This window comes from Artemia franciscana, chromosome 2, assembly GCF_032884065.1.
Source record: "Artemia franciscana chromosome 2, ASM3288406v1, whole genome shotgun sequence".
Taxonomy (NCBI): domain Eukaryota; kingdom Metazoa; phylum Arthropoda; class Branchiopoda; order Anostraca; family Artemiidae; genus Artemia; species Artemia franciscana.
Window position 1 is genome coordinate 36,658,097 of NC_088864.1, and position 26,996 is coordinate 36,685,092.

Consider the following 26,996-nt stretch of genomic DNA (forward strand, 5'->3'; position numbering starts at 1 on the left):
AGTAATTTGTCGCTCCACTGTCAAACTGTTTGCAGACGATGTAAAACTGTATAAAAGTATTACCTCCCCGGTAGACGTCACCCTTATTCAAGAGGATCTGAACGCCCTAAATGATTGGTGTAAATCAAATCGAAATTCATGTTTGTAAACCATCAAAAATGTTTCGTACTTAATTACTTTTCGAAAAGCTCGACTTATCATTATTTTTTTGGTGATATTTCATCTGCGGGTTCAGCAAAGGATTTAGGTATTCACTTTGATAACCAGTTGAAGTTTCACAAGCATGTGTCAATAATCTTGCAAAATGCTAATTATAGTCTGCTTCAAATTAAGAGAAGTTCCAGGAAATTTAACCTTCAAACTTATATGACACTATACAAGACAATAGTACGCCCGGTGGTAGAATATTGTTCCTATGTGTTGTATACAACATGGAAACATGACTCGCAGCAAATTGAAAAGGTTCAACATCGGGTATCAAAATTTGTGCCATATTTGAGTCATTTAACGTATCAGCGTCGACTGCAATGTTAGGGTCTTCCTTCCCAGCAGGTTCGACGGGACATGATTAACCAGATCAATACGTTCCGTATTATGAAGGGTGTTGATAATGTGGACTGGGCTGATTTCTTCAAGCTTAGTCATTACTCAGCCACTCGATAAAACTTGTATAAACTGTATCAGCCACAAGTGCACAAGAAAATAGGTCAATATAGAACTTTGGAATAGTTTACCTGATACCGTAGTTTCTGCACAAAAAGTACAAACATTTAAGAGTGTTCTCGCTGAAACTGGGTTCTTTGAAAAACAGTTTCTGTAATACAGTTAGTTGTATAGTTGTTTTTACTGAAGAATATTTTTTGTTTTGTGTTTTGTAGTGTTGCTGTTGAGCAGTCATTTCTTGCATTTGTATTGCGACAAGCCTATGACTTTCTCCTGTTTTGAATAAAATAATAAAAAATAATTAATGATAAATCTTGACAAAGGAAATTATTTGATGATACAAGCTAAAGCTTTATGTTGGAATACCCGCATATATGGTTGAACTATGCTTAAACCCAAAGCAAGAAGATTGATTCACTCTAACAAGGGAGCTTTTAAGGAGAAGATTTAGGATATAGGGGACATAACTACTTTCGTGACACGGCCCGATGTCAATAATTCCACCTCACGACCTTCCTAAAAGGGACTTGAAATAGTTTGACGCAATGCATTGTGTTTTCCTATTAGCATAAACACATGGGGTTTGATCAAGCTCAAAACTCTCCAGCCCTCACACTGGAAAGTGAAACATTGATTCACATATTGTGCATCTTCTTCAATTGAAAATAGACTTAGTTATACTAGGATGATCCAAAAAATGTACAAGAAAAATTAATTTGAATTTCTAAGATTTTCTCTAACAAAATCATGATTTGGACGTTTTTATCCCCTTTCCCACAATTGTATTGCTAGTCATCTACGTAATAAGATCCCAGAAAAGAGTAATACAAATTTGTGTTCATGACAGTTTTTCCAATTTTGTCCTTGATTCAGTTTCTTTCTCTCACATTCCATGTCTTTCCTGGTACGATCAATAATTATTTATAATAGCGACTCCTTTATGGTAAAATATAACTGCATTTATTTTGTAGTTTCGAAACACCAAATCGACAGAATTGATTTATGACTCAAACTGGCCTCACACCAAAAAAGAATCAGCCAAACATGGAGCCTATTTTATGCTACTTGGAAATACTCATTTTATGGAAACAGGCGCGACAATGATGAAAGAACATTCCGAATGTCTATTTATAAATTAAAAGCTTTCAATCGAAATAGAATAGAAAAGATAAGTTTAAAAGAATTATAGGTCAAGAAGCATGAATGGAAAATATAAATAGAAAATAGAAACTAGGGCATAAGTCCAAAGATTACAATTCAAGGTTTTGAAAGGTCATGCAGATATCAAAGGACAGGGGAGATACACCCCTTTGTTTAAATGATTTGAGATAAGTTCACTTATATGCTGTACAAAGGATGACTTTACTAATTTCGAAGAAAACTAACATTTCTTAAAACAAATTCTAAATCAACAAAGTATGCACAAATTAACAAAATTTTCAGCCCTTTATTAAGGATTGCAAATTATATAAAATCACTGCAAACCTCTTCAACGGACATTCAGTTCCAAATTTACTGTAATATTACTCAGGTTTTGCTATAATACGGCCCTCTTTAGTTCGGTAAACAATCCGTCTCCCCGGCCTTATAGTCTTGAAACAGTAATTAGACATTAGTAAAGATTGATATCAGCTTCAAATACTGAAATAGAAGGTAAAATTCAAAGCAAATTTGCAGGGGTTTTACGAGACTTAGATTTTTTTTCGTTTACCAAAGAGGTTCACTAGATTGATGCTAATCTAGTTTAACTAATTATTAAAAGCACTTTTATGTCAGTAAAGGGGGAAAATCCAATAATGAGAAAAATATAACTTTGTGACTATATATAAATCTAATATTTCTATGGCTTCAACAGAAACTATGCTAAAAAGAAGGCTATCTCAGTTACCATGCCACTACCCCCATGTTTTCAGACGAGTGTCCACTTGATTACATCCAAATATACAAATATACGTGATCTGTTCATTAGCTATGTAATGAGGGTGACAAATTAATTTTATCAAACTATTATAAACGTTAAAAAATACTTTAAACAAATTAATTTTTTCTTTTTTTTGAAGGCAAACAACACTCAAAATAAAATTTTAAATTTATTTTGAGCTTTTCATAAAATATAGATCAGACAACAGGGTGTAAACTGTCCGAGAAGGAAATCGTATCCACTCATGGATTTGATACAGTTAGGATTGCCACCCCTAGTGATTTATCACTATTTTTAGTGATTTTTTATATTGCTAAAGAAAATAATCACAAAACCAGTATATATATAACTAGATTATTGAAGAAAATCACTAAGTCAAGCTAGAAATCCCTAGAATCTGGTAATTTTTTGTTTCACCGGGAGGCAACCCTGGTTGCAGTTATATATAGCATCTGAAAACCTAGTGGTGTCAAAATTAATACAATTTCTAATAAAGCTATGTGTGGTTAAAATACATACAAATGTATATATGTGAAAAAGTCTGAGAAGCGGATAAAGAGAGAACGTAAAAATGAAGTAGTACACAAAGAAAAGTGTTTCTAAGATTTTAAAATATCTTTGAAAAAGGAAAGAATGAAAAGAAAATAAACGAAGTGTATTCTAAATGCAATACCGAAGAATTACCCAAAGACAAGCAACATTATTAATTCTCGTTGCTTCTCAGGCACAGGGTAAATCCAGACCAATTCTTCAGATTATCTGATTCCTACAAGTTTAAACAAACCTTTTCAAATTTTTCTTTTAAAAAGAGGGATAACTAAACTTAATCTGGATAAATCCTATTTACAATAAGGAATAAACACATACCTTTGCTTCCGTTAGCCTCTCCCACTTGGGGATTAGGTAAAACATGATTCCATCTATGTATCCCGGCAGAGTTGCTGCTCTGATCAACAGTATGAACATGACTACGTATGGAAAGATGGCAGTAAAATACACAGCCTAAAAAAAAATAATATGAAAACTTACCCCAAAAATGACATTACAACGACGATATGTGTCAATAAATTATTATCACATTCATAACTGTTTGGACACAAGTGTTATATGAATTTAAGATTTTTCTACTCTAGAATACAAAATGAAAGCTTATGTACAATTAAAACATAATTTTTTTGAAGTTCGCCTAAGATCTTTCTTATCTAAAACAAAGAACTAAAATTCACCTGAAATCAAAATAGACTTTGATTTTGTCTGGTGGAACTAAGTCAAATTGAAACCTTCAGCAACATATAATTGCGAGGTTAGTGCGAGTTATATTGATTTTAAAATACGTCAAGCTTAATTCCTAAGACATAAAAGAAAATCTAGTTGAGAATCCACAAAAGTACAATAGTCCATTTGAATACAAACCACGGCCTTGTGGATCTTGTGGAGCTATTTTTGTTGGATCTTATTTTCGAATAAGAAACCTAGTAAATCTAGACTTAAAATTACAACATTAGCTTTTTGATCAGTGTAGCTACTTGAATTATATAATTTTTAATTTTAAAATGCGTATCAAACAGTCCATGCTAATGTGCCAAATATGCCATTATAAAGCCAAATAATGAAAAATTTATTAAGATTAAAGCTGCGCATCAAAAGTTATTCACATGAGTAAATTCGAATAACATGGGAAACACTCCTAAAAGTGATCTGATTTTGTAGAAAGGGTTACACCATCAAATTATGTATGCACAAGACCCACTTGAATTTTTAAGAACTTGACTACGTATTTTTCGTCATATCGATGCGCTATTGGCTTGTTATTTGTTTTTACGTTGTTCTTTTTACTTACCGGAAGTGATCTCATAGAGCCAGTGGTCGTAGAATTCAGAAATGGGTCTTATTTTGAGTGAAAAGGCGATTTCTGGTGTCCTTTCCGACAGCCAAAATAATCAGAGGAAACATGGCCTCTTCCGATGGCCAAACATGGCGTCGGGTTAAAACTTGAAAGGAAGCTTTTTGATGAAAAAGGGTGGAATACAAAATAATATTCTCCTTAGAAGTAGCGTGACTCGTTATGCCCTTCCTGTAAGGACTCAAAGGCTTTGAAAAATTTCCCTATTTACATAGAAAGATTCATAAACAAAGCTTCGAATACGACGAGGCTTGCAAGGTAAGGATCTTTAAACTCACTGTAACACAGTTAACTTATTTTATTAGGTGCTTTAAAATAAATATTGGAGGGGAAATTTAACCATTGACCACCGTAAATTTAGGGCAATGTATTTGGACTAATCATGAAATAGGTGCTCTTGGAACTTTATAAAATACATGTTAAGACTCGCAATTTAAAAGAAAATATCAACTGGATAGTGAAATAAAACTCGTGCTAAAAATGCATATAGCGATCAAATATTCAGCTACCAGAAAGTATAAAAAATCATTGCGGCGGAAAGCCAATTGGAGCCGACACAGCAGCGCATATCTGTGCCAGTTGCTTGGCAGTAATTACCCGAGAATGGCCATTCCTTGAGTATCTCACAGGGACGTTAATTCATAAAAATGTATGGGAAGGGTTAAATGCATTATTGAAAATCTTGGGGAAGAGGCAGAAAACTCTAGGGGGAGTAATTGCCACAATGCCCTCCCCCACAATTTTTCATTTTAAGCAGCCTTTTCATTTTAAATTTTCAATTCTCCTCTTTAAAAGACTACTATAAAAGATAATATTTTCTAATACTTACCTTTCCAAAACTTTTTACTCCTTTGAGTAGAGCAAAAAAGACCATGATCCACCCAAGAAGCAGACACAGCGCTAACTGCCATCGTATTCCACCGATGTCTTCAATCCCGTCACTTATTCCAAGAACACTGTGGCTAAAATAAAAACAAAAGTGAAAAGAAATGAACTAGCCTAGAGCAAATAATGAGAATTCCTAAACTTCCCTGATTCTGAAGGTAGCTAAGTTTTAAGGAACAAACTAAAGCAGCTACAAATGCACAGAATTTGCTTTTCATTACCAGAGGTTGTTAAAATATGCCTAAGAAAAAGTACCTTGAAAAATTTCTTCTTCTTAGCAACAATTTCTCCATGGAATTTAATGACTCTCCTAGGAAACTTAATTTTCGAAATTTACACGATTTTTAGTTAAACTTATCTTTTCTAATAAAAAAAAAAAGTAATTACTTTGATACTTAGCGAGTCCAATATTAAAGTGAACCAGGTCCTGAAGAAGGTGGGAAGGAAGAAAATTCCATTCTCAGTGAATACATGCATTAGAATTAAGCCAACGTAATCCTACTAGGCATTTCCGCATATGAATCTAATGTACTAATTTTACGTGTTTTGTAAAAAGTTTTATATCATATCTTTGCGATGTTTTTATGGCCCAACATGGTTTTACCAAGAGAGAGAACAGCAGCGCTAAAAAAAAAGGTGCTGGGAGAATTCCTTCCCAAGGCTATAAACGACGGTAAAATTTTTAAAATTAAAAATTTTTTTTTTACTAACTTAAAAAATTTTAAGTTAGTAGAACTTTAAACTGAAGTTCTTTATCTTTGATTTTCTACCTGAGATTCCATTCTGAGTGAATTGGCAATTCACTCAGACGAGGAACAGCCACAATTGCAGGCATCCTCAAATTAAAAAATATACTTCCAGAGATATATAGGCTACTCACTAGAATTTCCACAGTAGAGCCTTCAACTCTAAAATAGAAAGTCTAATCTATAAACCAATATTAGGAATTTTGCCTAGGTCATACAGATTTTGGAATTCAAAAGAGGCATTTCATGCGAACAGAAAATAAATTTTCGCTTGCTTCCTGCTGTAAATAAATATTACCATCAACCACAGTAAAATTTTGTTCCGGTTTTTAGGCTAGTTTGCAGCAAAAGGTGTATTCCAGATATAGATCCCAGGATCTAGTAACATGTTAAGTGAGAGGAGGGGGAGGGGAGGAGTCAATAGTCAATTGTACCGTATGACCCTTTCACAGAGGGGCATCAAATAGTTTCCTAGACAAAAAAGGTTTTATAGATAATTTTGCAATTGTTATTTCAGTTAATTTCTGGGATATATATTTTAGCCGTTCAATTGGCTTCTAGAGCCACTATATTCAAATGGCTTATTCCTTTCTTCAGCCTAGCAAATCCAACTATACTTAAAAGTTTCATCGAAGCATTTTATTAAATTAAAAAGAAAGTTGAGTCTAGTATAGATGATGTGTGAATCCACCAATCATTTTCTTCTGTTCATGATGTATTTTACACGTTTTAATGTAGATAATTCATTCTCTTATTACTTGTACTATATTTCTGTCATGAGCAAATTCTTTAAGTTGTGGCACTTTTTGTTCTCCTGGAGGTGGCACGGTCTGAGTGTCAGTTTTGTTTGCCACACCACTGCCTAGATTATTTAGGCAGGTAGATTCTTGAATTTGCCGGTTCTACCTTCAGAACTTATTCTCAAATTTGTAGTTGGAGCTTTTGAAAAATCAATCTCGTTGGCAGAAATGGCAATGGGGTAAGCAATTAAACAACTTTCACTTGGTATTAAAATCATAGAAATGTTCATGAATTTTGATAGACATAAATCATTTGAGAAGTAATTGGGTCTTAACCTAGTAGCTACCCCTTTCTATTTTAAGAGGGAATGATGTTTCAACTGAGATACAACAAAGCAAAACTTAGGTTTAAAGTGAATCAATTCAAAAAAGGCACTTGCTTAAATGTGAGTCCTTCAAATTTTACAAGCGTCGATTATTCATTAAGACTTGGTTCAACAAAAATAGTTAATTATTGTACCAATTCATATATGAAGTACACGTAAACATTCTCTGGAGTAACGCATGCTTACACAGGAATCTTGTAATTATATGGGAAGGAAAAACATTAGTCTATTCGACCTACAAGGTCCGCTTTCGAAAATACACAGAAAGTTACAAAATGCACATTCAAAATTACATCATTATAAGTGCCTGATAACCTTCAGCTTTCTGAAGTTTTAAACTAATATCTTTAATTTTGTAAGATATTTTGAAAAATGGACAGCACCAAGTCAATGTAGCATGAATATTTTTTGCCTTTGTTATATCTTTACATCTTACATCTTTTTATATCTTATAATCTTATCATCTCTTAATATCTTTATATCTTATATCTTTATATATCTTGTATCTTTGATTTTTTAAGATACTTTGAAAAATGGACAGCACCAAGTCAATATAGCATGAATATTTTTTGCCTTCTCTTCTGAGGCAAAAACTGCGTCTTTGGGTATCAAATTGAGAAAATGCTATATTTGACTTACTGGAAATATTCATCAGCTGGCATTCTGGATGCACCAGCTGCAGCTTTCAGAGAATCCCATAGTTCAGGTGAGCTCTCGTTTTGAAACAGACAATGACCAGTTGTGTTTAGAAGTCCTCCAAGAACGGTACAATTCTTTCCATCAAATCTGGCACAAGCTGAAACAAAAATTACTATTCAATATAGCTGAAACAAATACTTACTAAATAAAAGACTACAATCAAGAGGTAATTTTAAATATTCACTTTTTGTTATATGAGTCGTCCAGGGGCTAATGTGACCAAATTCATAGAATAAACAATAAGAAAAATCGAAGAAAATTTTGATTTTTGATAGATTTTTAGTGGCTGGTTTTCATGTTGATGACTCTATCATCAGCCAGAAAACTATTTGCTTTGTCTGCAAGCATAAAGAATGTACTTCAGTGTAGTTCAGAATGAATTTGTGAGTTTGGCAGACAAAAAAAATTTTTGGCGTGTGGTGGCTCAAATCGTTTTTGTCATTTCTTATAAATAATCCTTGCTGGTTGGAAATATCCGCCAAACTCTATATAATTAAGAACCATTCAAATACTTTGACACTAAATCAGAAAAATTTATATAGTGAGTTGTCCCCTCTGCAATCCCTCGTTCTTTACGCTAAAGTTTGACTCTTTGCCACAATTCTAATTTTTAAACAATTAAAAACTTTAGCGTATAGAGCGAGGGATTGCGGAGGGGACAACCCATTTCATATACGGAGTAATTTCTGTTCGTTTTAAGTTTTAATGTCGCTCCTTACTTTCAGTTAAAAAGACTAGTTTTTTTTATTTAATACTTTTCTTAAATCGACAATGATTTCTGAGACTAAGGAAAAAATACACAGCAGATTTCTTTTGATGATACGTCTTCCGATTTCAATTCTCAGACAACTGTTACCATGGGCTTCAAATAATTTAATATTCAAACAAAGTAACACGGATGGATAATTTGAGAAGCTTTTTGAATGCCAAATAAGTTGGACTAGTGTTCGTAAACAGGCTTTTTTGCTATGCAAGTCATCCTACCAAAATCTAGGAAGAGATAGAAACTTCCCACACCCAAAAGAAAAACCTTGGGGAATCGCAGTTACGTATATAGATCTAAGATGGCTCCGAAGGGGGAGGACAGAAAAGAGACTTAAAATTGGTTACCTCATAATTTTCACCCTGAATCATTTTGGGGCTTTTTAGGGCCAACATTTGTTTTTTGCCCTAGGAAACGGTGAGAAGTGACCAAAGAAGTGTGTGAGATAGGATGAGGAGCTTTTTGAGAAGAGTGGTAGAAGGGCATTTAAGAACCATTAAAAAGAGTAAATATGTGATACCAAAAGCATATAACAAACCACTAAAAAGATCCCCAGGGAACGCCAGTTTTGATTAGTTGGGAGTAAACGAAAAACTATAACCATTATTTCTCAGAGATAATGCTGGAAATTTTGGAACTGTAGTTGAACGCTAACAATCGAAAATGAGTTATAGCAAAAATAGACTTGTATTGATGTCTCTTCAAAACAAAGACTTTTCCCATAAAAGAAGTTTTTTAAAAAAAAGTAAAGAGCTATATTAAAACAAAGACGAACATAAATAAAAGCAAATAATAATTCAAACTTAAAACAGATATAAATCACTATCAATAAATAAATGAAATCGGAATGGAAAAAAATCACAATAAATAATAAAGCATAAGTAAAACGAAGAGAAACTACCACAAACAGGAGTAGGTCTAATGCTTCCTAAGCCTTATAAAGACCATAATGTCATTTCCGTTTTACTGACAGCAATTTTTATTTCAAGCCGTATACTTTTATTTGACATAACATCTACAAAAAAAAATGAAAATCATCATATTAACCAGGATTACCGAAAAGTATTATGGAATGTAGATATAGAGTCTTTTGTTATATCAAAGACACTTTATCAAAGACAATATCAAAAGACACAGTGTCTTTTGATATTGTTCAGCACCCCCTCACTCCCTGAAAACTTCAACTTAATACCCTCAAAAATTCCTAAGATATTCGTTTTTGATAGCCTTGATACGCACAATGCCTCACGATTTAGTTTAATACCCTCTCAGCTTTCCCTGAAAGGTTCAACATATGACCCTTAGCCGTTGCAGAGATATTGGAAATGCACCTTTCTTAAAAACTTGATGTTTGTTCAGCACCCACCTCATCATTTCTTCAAAGTTTCAGATTAAAACCCTAAAACGTTTCTGATATATTGCAGATATGTCCTTTTGACAACCTGGATACATACACATAACGTCTTTTGATACAGTTCAACATTCCCCTTAATATATAATGGAAGTTTCAACTTAATCCCCTTAGAAGTTCCTGAAGTATTTCAGATATATCCGATTGACCACCTGGTTGCAAATAGTGTCTTTTTATTCAGTTCAACACCCCCTCAACATTCCCTAAATTTTTACTCAATACCCTTAGCTGTTCCTAAGATATGTTGAGGGGAATGTCCTTTAAGTTTCAGATCAATATCCTTATTCATGCTTAGATATTGCAGCTATATCCTTTTGACAACCTAGATAAACAAAATGTATTTTGGTTGGTCCTACCTCCACCTCAACAGGCCTTGAAAATTTCAACCTAAAACTCTCCGCCGCCCCTAAGATGTTGCTCATATACTCGTTTGACAATCTCCATGCCCTTAGTGTGTTTTGATTCAGTTCAACGTCCCCCTCAACATTCCTTGAAAGTTTCACCTCAATAACCTTAGCCTTTTTGAAGACCCAGAGTCAAACATGCCCTATTTCCCAATAACCAATCTTATATAAGAATAATATGCAACTCGCATAACTTACAGCCTCAAGGGCTATGGGGTCACATTCCCGGATGCACAGTCATTGGACCTTCCGAATATTTTTAACAAAATGGCTATCTTAAAATATTTATCGGATATTTTGGGAAAGGGCAGCTTAAAATGGCTTGGGAGGAGGACTGATTGCCTTCCAATCGCTTTTGAGTCAAAAACGGAATCATAGCTCAATTCTGATCGAGTGAGCCACTCCAAAGTTTCTACGACAACCGCTTCCATACGAATCAACATACGATTCGTATGGAATACGAATTCGATACGAATTGCGCTGCCTGTGATTATACAAGGACGGCGATTTCACGTTCGAGATTTTTTCAGCGTGAAATTTCACTGATTGAAACTTTCAATTGGCCTCCGAGAATATGTGATTTCACGCCATTAGCTTTTTAGCGTTTTTATATGCTGAATACAAACAAGGCGAGAGCAACGCCTCATCTAAATATTTCTCAATTACAATTGTAAATTAAGTTCGGTAATATACTGTATAAAATATCGTAATAAGTAGTAATGAGTCGGTAATAAGCCGTATAATACATCGGAATATGAATCGATTGTTTCTGATGCAATGATGCTCGACACTGAGTCGCATTTTATTTTTACCCAAGCAGCAAACGTGATATATCATATTTTCTACAACCCAACTCAGCTCAGAATAATCCAGACGGATTTCCATCTTTCTCTCTTTTTTTTTGTGTTTCTTAGAGTCTGAAATTTCCACAGAATATATTATCAATATTTCTTCTCATTTGCGTATCAATAGTGATATTACTAATTGATTACCTAACTAATACATTGTAGTGATCAACAAATGGGTTTTTCATGTGTTGATGCTTCTCACCATGCAATTCAAACAAATGAAAGGATTTTATTGCTTGAAACGTTTTTGTTTGGCATTAAGTTGGAATAGGCACTTGGCACAACAACAATGCTGGACCCAAACTTGACAGCGGTCAGTAAAGGAATGAGCAACACGAAATATCGATTCATACAAAAAAAAGAGATAGATCTATTTTAAGCTTTGATTTGATGTTTTAAAAATGCTTTTAGTGCAAAGTTTGTTGATAAATAAAACGCGGCATTCATACAGCATTTATATTTTAACAAAGGCTAAATATCATGCGGGTCAGTAATAGAACCTGGATATTGACGGAATTTCTTGCCACAGGTTGACTCCGGCAGTTGCCACAGGTCGATACAAAGAAGTTGCGAGAAATTAATCGTCGTAAATTCAGAGAAATCGAGCACCGCTTTGCATTTAGCACATTCGATCAAATGGAAAAGTCTGATTTTTCATATCTTATTCGATCCATAAAGTAATCAACTTTTTTTTCAGAATATACTATGTCTTACTTTTCTCACATTCAGAAATGGTTGGAAGTAGCCGTTTTTAACATTAATACTGCTTTGATAAATATTAGATACCTAAAAACCTTTCTTTTACCCAGTGGCACACTCGGAAAACAATTATGGAGGCGGGAGGAGGAGGGGGGGTGACCAGGGGTCCCTGAGCCAACCAACGGAAAACATTACACATTCATTTGACAATTTGACACACAAGAAATTTTTTTTCTTGAGGGGGAGGGCTACATCCCTTTAGATCCCCCTCCACCCTCGTAAGTGCACGCCTGCTTTTACCATGAACTGTAAGAAAAAAACTTGTTGCAAATAGCAGAAAAACTAAAAACAGAATGTTTAGCTTATTCCGGGCTCGCAATAAAATTTAAGTCAGGCTGCGCCCGACTTTCGAAAAAAAGGAGAAAACACCCGCTAAAAGTCGTAGAATCTTAATAAGATCGCGGATGTGTGTATATTTGTTTTGTTTTTTTTCAGGGATGATCGTATTGACCCAGTGGTTCTAGAATATCACAAGAGGGCTCATTCGAACGAAAATTAAAAGTTCTAGTGTCCTATTTAAGTGACATAAAATTGGAAGGTAACTAGGCCCCCTCACACACTCATTTTCCCCAAAGTCACTGGTTCAAAATTTTGAGATAGCCGTTTTGTTCAGTATAGTCGAAAATCTAATAACCATGTCTTTGAGGATGACTAATCCCTCACATTCCCCGGAGGAAAGGCTACAAGTTATGAACCCTGTCCATTGTTTACATATAGTATTGGTCATTGGGAAGTATACAGACGTTTTCAGGGGGGATTATATTTTGGTGAAAAGAAGGGGAGGGGTTTACGCGGACGGACCTTTCCATAGAGGGATTTTTCATGGGGAAAGATAATTTCATAGGCTATATGGCCCAGTAAAGAGCGACGTGGGCACAATGTATTATTTTTTGTTGTTGTTTAGACTAGAGCACTTCGTATGAAAGGAGCTATCCTAAAAACTTTGAAATGGACTCATTCGATTGGAAATTGAAGGAGCTAGTGTCCTTTTTAATAGCCAACAGTGATCTGAGGGCAACAAATCCCCCTCCCACATCCACCATTTCCCCAAACACATCCAATCAAAATTTTTAGATAGTCATTTTGTTCAACGCAGTTGAAAGGTCCGGAAGTTATGTATTTGAGGATGACGAATCCCCCCCACAGCCCTCGGCAAGGATTGTAATTCCATGGTGGCATATAAGGTGTATATAAAAGTGTTCGTAAAAGCTTCGGAAGGGGCTTAATGAATTGGTAATCAGAAGTTTTAGTGCCCTTTTTAAGATTCAGAGCAATCGGAAGGAGGATACCCGCCCCCAACACACCTCGCATTTTCCTGAAATCATCTGATAGAAATTTTGAGATCACCATTTGCTGTCTTCAAAACAACAAAAAGAACCCATTCGATCGAGAATTGAATGGCTAGTGCCTTTTTTAATATTCAAAAGTGATTGGAAAGGCAACCCCCCTCCTACGTCCACGATTTGAGCAAACACATCCGATCAAAAGTTTGAGAAAGCCATTTTTCACTATCTCAGCTTAAGTGACAGGTTGGGAAAATATGTCTCTAGGGATGATATCCCCCCATAGGGCAAGGGCGGTAAGTTATGCCTTGGGGGCATATAAGGTATATATAGAAATGACGATCGTATAAACTCCGGAGGGGGCGCATTGGATCGCTAATCAGAAGCTTTAGTGCCCTTTTAGAGAATCAGAGTAATCAGAGGGTGGATAAACCCCCTTCCCTCAAACACACACCTAGTGTTTTCCAAAAATGCATCTGATAGAAACTTTGAGATTGCCATTTAATACCTTAGAAACGTGCGAAAGATCTCATTCGATTGGACATTGGAAGGGCTTGTTCCCTTTTTATAATTCAAAAGTTATTGGATGGCATCTAACCATCCTCCCAGGCCAACCCTTTTCCCAAACACATCCAATCCAGATTTTGAGACGACCATTTTGTTCAACGTAGTTGAAAGGTCCGGAAATTATGCATTTGAGGATGACAACCCCACAGCAGCCCTCAAGGCAAAGGTTGTAAGGTATACCCTGGGAAGAACAAAGGTATATATATATATATATATATATATATATATATATATATATATATATATATATATATATATATATATATATATATATATATATATATATATTGGAAGTGATCGTATAAACTTCGGAGGGGGGTTCATTGGTTTGGCAATCAGAAGTTCTAGTGCCCTTTTCAAGATTCAGAGTGACCGAAGGATACCCCCCCCCCCGTCACACCTTGTATTTTCTCAAAATCATCGGACGGAAACTTCGAGATGGCCATTTATTGTCTTCAAAAGTTCAAAAAGGGCTCATTCAATTGGAAATTGAAAGGGCTAGTGCCCTTTTTAATAGTCAAAATGATTTTAGGGTAACTAAACCCCTCCCACGCCCATGATTTCTCCAAACACATCCAATAAAAATTTGAGATAGCCACTTTGTTCAACGTAATTGAAAGGTCTGCAATATATGTCTTTGAGGATGACAATCCCCTCTAGGCCTTAGGGGAAGGGTTGTAAGTTGTGCTTGGGGCATATAAGGTCTGTATAGAAAGGATGATCGTATAAACTTCGGAGGGGCTCATTAGATTGGTAATCGAAAATTTTAGTATCCTTTTTGAGCTTCAGAGTGATCGGAGGGTGGATACCCCCCCCCACACTCACAAACACCTCCTATTTTCCCGTAATGCAGCTGATAGAAATATTGAGACGGCCATTTGATGTCTTTGAAGCTTCGAAAATGTCTAATTCGATCTGACATTGAAAGGGCTAGTGCCCTTTTAAATATTAAAAAGTTATTGGTGGGCAGCTTACCCCCTACCACGCCCACCATTTCCCCAAACGCATCCAATCAAAAATTTGAGACGGCCATTTTGTTCAACGTAGTTAAAAGTTGCAGAAACTAAACCTTTGGGAATAACAACCCCCACAACCCTCAGGGCAAGGGTTGTAAGTTATGCCCTGTGGGTTTATAAGGTATATGTAGAAGGGGTGGTCGCATAAATTTCAAAGGGGGCTCATTGGATTGGTAATCAAAATTTCTAGTGTCATTTTTAAGATTCAGAGTAACCGGAAGATGGACACACCTCCCTCCCCCCATACCTCATATTTTCCCGAAACGCATCTTATAGAAATTTCGAGATGGTCATTTGTTGGTTTAGAAACTTCGAAAAGAGCTCATTCGATTGCAAACTGAAAGGGCTATTGCCCTTGATTAATAGCCAAAAGTTATTTAAGGGAAGATGATTTTCGCAGGATTTCACAGCATTATTTAAACAACGACCAGAAATTAAATATAAGAATCAACTTTTTTCAACTGAAGTTTTTTTAACTGAAAGTAAGGAGCAACATTAACACTTAAAATGAACAGAAAATATTGCGCGTATAAGGGGGTCCCCTCGTTAATACCTTGCTCTTTAGGCTAAAGTTTTTTTAGTACTTTGAAAAGAGTTACTTATTATAATTTAACGCCTTTGTCATTCAGGTCATACTTAAAGAATTGAGACGAAATTCAAACTTTAGCGCTAAGAGCGTGCGAGGTATTAATGAGGGGGAACCCCCTGATACACGTAATAATTTCTGTTCATTTTAAGTTTTAATGTTGCTCCTTACTTTCAGTTGAAGAAACTTTTTTTTATTTAAAAAATAATATAAAAAGGAATAACATCTAAGATCGAACCTGAGACCTGCTCCCAAACAAATAGTTCGAAGTATAAGTAAGGAACCGCCGGACTCAATAGTGAACGAAACTGTAAAAAATGGGATTTTGATACCAATAAATCTATCAAAAGAGTCGCGTTTTTACGCTGATTTCAAATATATAAGTTTCATCAAGTTTAGTCCAATCCATCAAAAGTTACGAGCCTGAAAAAATTTATCTAATTCTCGAAAAAAGGAGGAAACACCTAAAAGTAATAAAATCTTAATAAAAATCACGCTATCAGATTTATCGTATCAGAGAATCTCACTGTAGAGGTTTCAAGCTCCTATCTGAAAAAATGTAGAATTTGTATTTTTTGCCGAGAAAAAAGATCACGGATGCGTGTTTATTTTTATTATTTTTTTTTCCATGGGTGATCGTATCGGCCGCGACAGGGCTCAATTGAAATAAAAACTAAAAGTTCTAGCACCCTTTCTAAGTGACCAAAAAATATGAAGGCGAGTAGGTCCCCTCCCACGCTCATTTTTCCCCAAAGTCCCCTAATCAAAATCTTGTGATAGCCGTTTTGTTCAGCATAGTCGACAAATCTAATAATCATGTCTTTGAAGATAACTTAATCCCCCACAGTCCCCGGGGAAACGGCTGCAAGTTATGAACTTTGTCCATTGTTTATATATAGCCTAGGATTGGTTATTGGAAAGTATACAGATGTTTTCAGGGGAACTTTTCTGGTAGAGGAGTCTGAGGAAGGGTGTTAATCGGGAGGATATTTTGGTCTAGGAATTTGTCATGGGGAGAGAATTTTCCACGAAGGGGGCGCTGAAATTCCCAGCATTATTTATAAAACGATCTGAATTCAAATTAAAAATAAGTTTTTTCAACTGAAAGTATTGAGCAACATTAAAACTTAAAACTAACAGAAACAATTACGCATATGAGAGGGTGTGTCTTCGTCATTACCTCGCTCTTTACGGTAAAGTTCTTTTTAGTACATTCAAAAGAGATGTTCTAAATAAACGGCCTTTGTGATTCAGATGTCATTTTTAAAAATATGGAACAAAATTTGAACTTAAGCGTAAAGAGCGAGGTATTGACTAGGTATTAATAATTTCTGCTAGTTTTAATTTTTAACATTACTCCTTACTTTCAGTTAAAAAAAACTGTTTTTTTGTTTTAACTAAATTCCCTCCGAGAAGGAACCTGAGATCTGCTGCCAATAAGTAGACGTTATAACCATTACGCTATAAAATGTGTAAATAGACTTTATGTATAGGTTATAACCTGTAATGACAATTATCATTCAAGTCAAAGGAAATCTCAAATCTGCTGACTTTCCCGGGGCTAAAGAGACATTTAGTTGTAAGACAAATTGTGAGGTTTAGTAAGTTTCATTTACAGTTGTCTAAACAGCCGATTCCTTGAACAGCGCGCACAAATAATTTGTCCCACATGATACAAGCATAGATTAATCAAACAGTTCGTGGTAACGAACTGTAGTAAGGAGCGACCCGGCTCAATAGTAACCGAAACTTTAAAAAATGGAATTTTGTTACCAATAATTACATCAAAAGAATCGCATTTTAATGCTGATTTTAAATATATAAGTTTCATCAAGATCAGTCATACGTATCAAAAGTTACGAGCCTGAGAAAATTTGTCTCATTTTAGAAAAAAGGGGGAAACACTCCCTAAAAGCCATACAATCTTAATGAAAATCACACTATCAGATTCAGCGTATCAGAGAACCTTTTTGTAGCAGTTTCAAGCTCCTATCTACAAAAATGTGGAATTTCGCATTTTTTGCCAGAAGACAGATCACGGTTGCGTGTTTATTTGTTTTTTTTTTTTTTTTTTTCAGGGGTGATCGTATCGACTGAGTGGTCCTAGAAAAGGGCTCATTCTAACGGAAATTAAAAGTTCTAGTGCCCTTTTTAAGTGACCAAAAAATTGAAGGACACCTAGGCCCCCTCCGACGCTCATTTCTTCCCAAAAGTCACCGGATCAAAATTCTGAGATAGCCATTTTATTTACCATAGTCGAAAAACCTAATAACTATGTCTTTAGGGGCGACTTACTCCCCTACAGTCCCCGTGGGAGGGGCTGCAAGTTACAAACTTTGACCTGTGTTTACATATACTAATGATTACTGGGAAGTGTACAGACGTTTTCAGGAGGATTTTTTTGGTTTAGGGGGGAGAGTTGGGGGGGGGGGTACGTGGGAGGATATTTCCATGGAGAAACTTCTCATAAGGGAAGAGAATTTCAATGAAGGGGGCGCAGGATTTTCTAGCATTATTTGAAAAAAAACAAGGAAAAAAAAATATGAAAAGTTTTTTCTACTGAAAGTAAGGAGCAGCATTAAAACTTAAAACGAACAAAAATTATTACGCATTTGAGGAGTTTAGATCCTCGTTATACCTCACTCTTTACGCTAAAGTATTTTTAGTGATTTCAACTATTTATTCTACGGCCTTTGTGATTCAGGGGTCATTCTTAAGGAATTGGGACAAGATTTCAGCTTTAGTGTAAAGAGCGAGGTATCAAAGACGGTTGAACCCCCTCATAAACGCTATAAAAACATACGAATATAGAAGTTCGTTACGTAAGTTAATTCGTAAGTTACGTATATTTTTTATCAATGAAAACGTTTAAAAAATTAAAGATTCTAGTTGCTTTTTTAATTAATCCAAAAATTGGAGGGCAACTAGGCCTCCTCCCTCGCTCCTTTTTCTCAAAATCTTGCGATTAATTGCAATTAATTAATATGCAAATTTTGTTTTAATTATTTATGTGCGGAGAGCCAAGATCAAAACATACATTAATTCAAAAACGTCCAGAAATTAAATAAAAAAAAGTTTTTTTTAAATGAAAGTAAGGAGCAACATTACAACTTAAAACGAACAAAAATTACACCGTATATGAAAGGGGCTTTTCCTCCTCAACGTCTCGCTCTTTACGCTAAAGTTTCTTACCTTTTTAAAAATAGAGTTAAGAGAAAGAGTTAAGCTTTAGCGTAAAGAGCGAGGCGTTGAGGAGGAAAAGCCCCTTTCATATACGGTGTAATTTCTGTTCGTTTTAAGTTTTAATGTTGCTCCTTACTTTCATTTAAAAAAACTTGTTTTTTTTTTATTTAATAAATATACAAAGACAGCGGTTGCTATAGACATCTTCCTTTAAATAGTGTCACTGCCACCCTTCAGATGCGGAGTTTCAGCCGCTACGCGACAATAGTTGAACTATACTTGGTTCAACACCTTTATCCAATAGATGTATTCCTGAAGAAGCATTTCTTTTAGTAGCGAATTAATGGTTCCAGCCAAATATATTTTAAGAAAAAAAAAGAAGAAATGCCACCAAAATTCACAACAAATCTTTTCATTGTGATCAGCAGCCACTTTTAAGCCGTAAAAATCCTGATTGCGGTCGTAAACCTTCGATTATAAAATAACAACAAATGCGGTTGATGGCTTTGCCCAGGACACACTGTGGGATTTCATGCTTTTATCTTAGCTAGACTAAACCCCCAACCCCCTGTATATCTTAATAAATGTTTTGACTTTTTGGAAATTGGATATTTCTGTGGTATTTTTTTTTAAATTGCTATTTGACGGACAGATATCAAGCAACTATTCATAACAACCATAGATAGCATACGACTAGACAACATATATATATATATATATATATATATATATATATATATATATATATATATATATATATATATATATATATATATATATATATATATATATATATATATATATATATATATATATATATATATATATATATATATATATATATATATCACGTATATATTAAACAGTAATCTTAATCATAGGAGTACAAATAAGGAATTGTCGTAACAGAAAAATTAAGGTTTAAACCTAGTTAACACAAGCGTTTTTTTTATATATATATATCAAATCATTCATCACAGAAATAGTGAAAAGTTGTTTTTTTTTTAAGATAAATTATGTGATTTCCTTTAACTTTACGATAGACACTTCTAATTCTCAACTTTAAAATGAAAAAGAGCTGAGAATTTTTTATTATAAATCTCAGAATGACTTTTTTTTTAAACTATAATCCTTATTTTAACGGAAGTAGTATTGATAGATAGAGTTGGTGCTGAACTGTGGTTTTAAAACCACAATTAGCAACATAAAATCCAAATATGTAATAAATATCAAACAAGCAGAAATTTAAGTTTTAATTACAAACATTCTAATAAAAGTTACAAACTTACAAAATTAGAAACTTCTAATAAAATTCTTGTAAGAGATATTAAAATTTGGGTCAATGTTGTAATTTACATTGGGTTTTGGAAATGCGAAATTGAGCGGCATTTACGGTATGGCCGAGTTTTAACAAAATACGGAATAAAGAGTTTCTGAGGACCAAAACTCAAGGGATCTTGGAAATAATTCATATAGAAATTTCCGAAGCGTTTTTTTTTAGTTCCTGTCTTACCTTAATCAAATTCTTGTCTCGTGTTTGCTTTGTATAATAAATACATAGTTTATAGAAAACAGAGTCTTGTAGTATCTCCTTTTCCGAGAACCCATAGCTTTGAACAATTTGGGTACACACTTACCAGTACACGTATACCAATATTAGATGTTTATCAATGTAAACCTAGACATCACCAGTAAGTTAGTAAAAGGTTTACAATATTACCATTGCCAGCAAGGATAAGTTTATCCAATAACTTAAAAGAAGCCTAATCAGAAAAAATTTATTGTATCTTAATATATTTTCGAAACGCTTGATATATTTAGATGTTTACTTGTACTTGCAGCAGTACCAGACATTTTTGGCATCACCTAGTATCTGAAATTCAGACATTCCGTGGGAATTGTTTAGCAACAAGCTCCCCAGGATCGCGGCAGATGAGGTTGCATAGTCACACCACTGACCACCCCTCCTCTCTAAGCCAAAGTATTATCAATATTGGTTTCCTTTAACACGCGTATTATGATAAGAAATGGGACAAGGCGTGGCTGCTGTTTATTTGACCAATCACAGAAGACAGAACCCAATGGATGCATTTGGTCCAACAGCAATCTTTTTCTATTTGCAGATGAAGGGGGGCTAGTTCTTAGTTTTCGAAGTTGTGCTAGTTTTACTAGTTGTGTAATTTTCGAAGAAAATGCAAAAATATGATACATGGTATGAGCAATCAAATAGTTCGTGGTAACGAACTGTAGTAAGGAGCGACCCGGCTCAATAGTAAACGAAACTCTAAAAAACAGAATTTTGATGCTAAAAGATACATCAAAAGAATCGAATTTTCATGCTGATTTTAAATATATAAGTTTCATCAAATTTAGTCTTTGTTTTGTCATCAGAAGTTACGAGCCTGAGAAAAATTTGCCTTATTTTAAAAATAGGAGGAATATATAAAATGGGTTGTCACCTTCACAATCCCTCGCTCTTTACGCTAAAGTTTAACTCTTTGCCACAATTCTACTTTTTAAAACAATTGAAAACTTTAGCGTAAAGAGCGAGGCGTTGAGGAGGGGACAACCCATTTCATATACGGAGTAATTTTTGTTCGTTTTAAGTTTTAATGTCGCTCCTTACTTTCAGTTAAAAAACTAGTTTTTTTATTTATTTGATAACTTACAGTTTGAGCTCTACTTGGTAGTTTCTCGAACAAAAAAATATACACCTGCATTTTATATCAGTATCTCGCATCGTGGTAAATTTGTCAGACATATCATTGCACTAATCATCTTTTAATTGGCTGAAAAAAAATGCCAATTGTTTAGTGAAACACTGGCAATGAAATCTGAGCTCTATTGCAACAGCTACAGTAAAACTGTTTGGTTGTTCTTGGCAATAATATTGCAAGTGCAGAGGCTGCTTAAGAGACGTCGTTGTTCACCTTGTTTACATCGAAATGCTCCCTTATCCTAATTAATGGCCCTTGTCTGAGCCTTTTTTTATACCAACAACATCTAAGCACTATTAAATATTTTAGTTTGTTTAAAAAGAAAACAAATTTTTGAGCCCGACATTCTGGCACCAATTTTTAATTCATTCCTGTCCATTCCTCTTTACGTAGCCAACTTTTGGCATGCAATCCAGTTTTTGAAAAAAAAACCTGGTTTCAATCTCATTATAACGTTTAAAATCAGTTTCAAATTGCAGAAAGCTGAGATTTAGTTTTTCTCAAACGATTCAATTGGTAATAAAAATATTTCAGTGGATTGAAAAAAGGTGAACCGAATCATTGAACTGAATGTAACCGACGACGACAGTAATTTAACAGGATTGTTAGTAACCAATCGGTTCTATGGTCAATAACTTAAAATAATAACTGATGTATTATCATAAAATGCTCTAAAATTTGAATAGGTAAAATGACTAAAAAAAACCAAGGGGATTCCTCCAACCACCTACAAAATATGAGGTCGTTGAGGGACCTCATACCCACAAGGAGCATTTTAGAGAAAACAAGTTACAGAATTTAACTCTAGGAAACTGCTCTTTTAAAGTATCAAATTTCGAAGAAAAATATACCATCCGAGCCCCCTCCCCCGCAAAAGTTTTATTGCACACTCACGAAAAATAATACAGAAGAATATATGCACAGAATTATAAATATACAGACATATGAAAACACTCCACCATTTATTTTTGTCTATTGTTATTGAAGTAATGCAAACGGTGCTATACCTAGGCTCGTCGAAAATGAAATTATAGAGTTGAATAAGATTTTCAAATATTGCGACAATGTTGAAGTAATTGGTTGCTAGCTAGAGTAAAAAAAAAAATTACCTGGAGTATTCCAATCATTTTCGCAATGTGACCATGGCAACTCATTCGTGAAAGAGGCAAACAGGTAGTAAAATGACCAAGCGACGATAACATTGTAGTAGATTGCCACCAAAAACGATATTGAAAACATGGCATACCCAATACCTACAATATAGATACAAACTTTCAGTTCTGGTAAAGAAATGTGGTAATTTTTTCCCAGATAAGAAGCCTAGTTAACTACTTTTGGAGCTTTTGAAAAAGTATCGACCTCAATTTGCTCTAATGCATCTATTTCCCCCCCCCCCAAGAAGTTTCTTAATGAATTTGCCGTCCCCTTTCCGTTCTTCAAGGATTTACGCTTACTTCGTCCGCCTTCAAATTGAGTATACTTCACTAGCTTGAGAGCCCGGTCCCTGGAAGAGTAGAAAAAAAAATATGAGTCAACAAAAAAAGAGTCCTGGAATAATTCTCAAAGAAAGTAAGGAGAGGCATGTTGTGCCTCCGCTTTTTAAAAATTCGAGGACACTTCTCACGAGAAAAAGGGCAAGGGCTGTTTCTCAACCTGTCCCTACCTTTTCCCCATTCGCTGCTGTACCTCCAGGTATGAAAAACTTTCGTCTCTTACGTTACATGAAAAACTAGCAAAGCGTCCCGCTAGTTCCTCCGATAGTTTAATTTTTGTATTTTTTGTCAGTGTTCAGGATATCGCCATTTTTAAGCTTTTTTTGATATTTTTTGTCTCCTTTTTATCGACTGGCCCCAAAATTCGTGGTGCTTCGTGGTTAGTGATAGCGATTCTTTTTAAATAAATATCTTATATTTTATCTTTTCATCAAACAGTTTGTAGTAACAGTAGTGTCGCCTCAATCTATTCTATGACGCACATATCCCTTCGAATCCCAGCAAGACGCAAGTACATGCTACATCATGGGGAATGTTTTCTAAGAGATGCAGGCGTCTGTTACTTAAATAACCTACGAGGGACCACCAAATCAAGATTTCTTCGGTTGTTACGTCATAGGGAATGTTTACTTTGGTTGTTACATATTGGTTTTGGGGTGTTATATAATAGGACTTGTAAGAGTCTGATAGTCAGGCGGGGAAGTCCCGGTTGTAACTAAAAGGGGCACACACATGGGTGTTACGCAATAACGGTGCACACGTGGGATATGACGCAATCTTGTGTGACAATGGCAGCGCACACCTTGGTGTTACGTAATGACGATGTACACGAGGGATGTTACATATTACTTTAAGAGAATTCATTTTCTTTCAATGCGTTTTCTTTTCTTTCTCAGGGAACATTTATTAGCTGAGATTTTTGCCCACACTAGGATTCGACAGGGTTTCCCTCACAATGGAACTGTTCCTTGGTCACCCGGACCATGAAGGTCTTTCTAACCTTTTGATTCGGCTAATGCTTTTTACAAGGTAACCTATTGCACGCAAGGAGAACCACCTGCTCGCACATACTAGAATCATTAAATGGATTGCATATTCTCAAATGGCTGCAATAGTTGACACACAGAGGGGAAAATTTATTACTAGAAATTGCTTAAATTTGGTATGCACCTGTTTGTTATGTAGTGCTTTAGAGAGTGCTATCAGATAATATTGCGGGTCGCTCTTAGCGCAGTTTTTAGTAGTAGTCTTCTACTCTATTGGAACTTTAATGTGCAATCAGACATGGAATAAAACCGAGAGTATCATTATGGCTAGAATATAGTACACCTTCATGTATGATCAAAGTCTTTTCTTTTCCTTTCCCTACACAGGATTTTACACTTATATTAAGGGCAATCTTGAACGAGCAAAACCACGTTTTGAAATATTGATTGTACTTTTTCTTCGTTGTTCAAACATCAACGTCTTTACTTAGCTCTCATTATAAAGTGAAGATTTATGTTAAGTAAATAATTCTTGTATCTTTTAAAAGAGCTTTACAGAGTTTGAGAGACCCTGTTGTCTTATTCTATGTGACACCCAATGGCTAACACACGGCACCCTCTAGTAAGCATTATCGCCCTGCTGAAAACGTGTTTATTGTTGTTTTTTTGTTTGTTTTTGCCAGGGGTGATCGTATCGAGCCAATGGCGGTCCTACAACATCGAGAGAAGGCTCATTTGAAACAAGATTAAAAGTTCTAATGCTCTTTTTAAGTGACCAAAAAGATTGGAAGGCAACTAGCCCTCCTTTTCCCCAAAATCCTCCTATCATGTGTCTTTAGGGGTAACATAACCCCCAAAGTATATGGGGAAAGGTCTGTAAGTTATGACATTTTCCCATTGCTTGCGTATAGTATTTGTTATTGGGAAGTATACTGATATTTTATTTGGGGGTTGTGCTTGGGGTTGGTATTTTCCGGAGGGAGAGAAATTTCTGAGGATGACCTATCCAGGAAAAATTTTACACATGGGGGTTTGAAAGAATTCCTATACAATTTTTTTTATTTGTATTACTTTCTCTTTGCCAACTCGACTTTGCATGTGGAGATATTTTGAGGGTAGTCTCATGGGTAAATTTTCAGCTTCCAGGAAAAAATGTTCATGTAGGAGGAATTTCCAGAACGATCGGAATTTTTTATAGAAATTTAGGACTTTCTTAAATCAAAGTCTTCCAAGGAGAATTTTTTCAGGCTGAATCATCCACAAGTAAGTTTACAGCGGGTGAATTTTCAGCGAGGATGGCATTGACCAGAGGGAATTTTACACGAGGGGGGTTTATTTTATCTGGGAGTAACTTTCCATGGAGTTTACTGTGAGGGAAGGGAATTTTCTTTGTGGGCGAGCCAGATTTGCCAGCATTATTTGAAAAACCATCAGGTTAACATAGCCAATTATTTTCGCTAAAAAGACTGTCCCACAACAAAGTGATGTTTTCAGCAATTTTGATGTGCAAAACAACAATTCTAGCCTAAAGAAGGCCAAAATGCTATTGTGTGAATGTTCTGAGACAGTAAATTGAATTAAATTTATCAAAACTCCATGCGCATATTGAAGCTCGAGTTTAAGAGGCAGTAATGCCGTACGGTGGCACATTCGACTTTAAAAGGTGCAAGTAGTCCTACAAAATAAATGGCTAATATAGACATTTATTGTAGCCCAAAATACTGTCGCACAGCCAAGCGGCGTTTTCAGTCACTTTGTGGTGCAAGCAACAATTCTAGCGAAAAGAAGTCCAAAATGCTATTGCGTGAAAATTCTGAGATAGTCACTTGATTTAGAATTGTTGAAAAACTATAGGTATATTGAGCCTTAAGTTTCAGAAGCACTAATGCCGTACGGTAGCACATTCGTTTCTAAACATGGAGGTAGTCCTACAAAATAACGGTTAACAAAGACAATTATGTTAGCCAAAAAGACTGCCCCATAGCAAAGCGGTGTTTTCAGCCATTTTGTGATGCAAAACAACAATTCTAGCCAAAAGAAGGCGAAAAAGCTATTGTGTAAAAACACCCAGAAAACTCATTGATTTAGAATTATCCAACATCTATACGCAGATAGAGCCTTAGGCTAATATTTATTTAGTCAAAAATACCGTCCAAGAGCAAAGCAAAGTTTTCAGCGTTTTGTGGTGCAAAACATCAATTCTAGCCAAAAGAACAACAAAAAGCTATTCTGTTAAAATTTTACGATAGTCAATAGATTTAGAATTATCGAAAAAATATACGCATATTGAGCCTCGAGTTTCAATGACAGTAATGTCGTACGCTTTCAACTTTAAAAAGTGCAGGTAGTCCTAAAAAAGAAACGGCTAACCGAGACATTTATTTTAGCCATAAAGACTGTCCCACAGCAAAGCAGTGTTTCAGTCATTATGTGGTGCAAAACAACAATTCTAGCCAAAAGTTGTCCAAAATACTATTGTGTGAAAACTCTGAGATAGTAAATTGATTTAGAATCATTGGAAAACTATAGGCATATTGAACCTCGAGTTTTAGAAGCAGTGATGCCGTGCGGTAGCGCATTCGTTTCTGAAGGTGCAGGTAGACCTACAAACTTTCAGCGATAGCTGTATTGATCACGTACCTAGTTTCGGATCTTCTTCATATAAAAATTGGGGTGGTCCGGGATTCTAACCTGAGACCTCTGGCACCCTAAGCGACTATCATACCCCTAGACCAGCAACCACACTAAACAAGAACAATCATTTGCTTTATCGGCAAATAAAATTCTTCTCAACTATCTCGTTCGCACGCTCCTCCCCCCCAGATGGTCGAATCGGGGAAGAGGCTATTTCTAATTTAATCTGGTCTGGTCTCTGATACACCTGCCAAATTTTATCGTCCTAGCTTATCTGGAAGTGCCCGAACTAGCAAAACGGGGACCGACAGACAGACAGACAGATAGACCGACAGAAATTGCGTTCGCTATATGTCACTTGGTAAATACCAATTGCCACAAAAATTGAAGAATAAACTTGAAA

At 35.3% G+C, this 26,996-nt stretch overlaps 1 protein-coding gene across 2 annotated transcripts in view; it reads right to left on the minus strand.

Moving 5' to 3' along the window:
• The window catches only part of LOC136041011 (sodium- and chloride-dependent glycine transporter 1-like), a 76,100-nt gene that overhangs the window by 27,342 nt on the left and 21,762 nt on the right, over positions 1-26,996 (minus strand). For both annotated transcript variants that reach the window (XM_065725514.1, XM_065725522.1), the window contains exons 4-7: positions 22,590-22,733; positions 7,884-8,040; positions 5,317-5,449; positions 3,452-3,586 (exon numbers count right to left, since the gene is read on the minus strand). In XM_065725514.1, the coding sequence (XP_065581586.1) occupies positions 3,452-3,586; positions 5,317-5,449; positions 7,884-8,040; positions 22,590-22,733 (569 nt within the window). The remainder of the gene's footprint in view (positions 1-3,451; positions 3,587-5,316; positions 5,450-7,883; positions 8,041-22,589; positions 22,734-26,996) is intronic.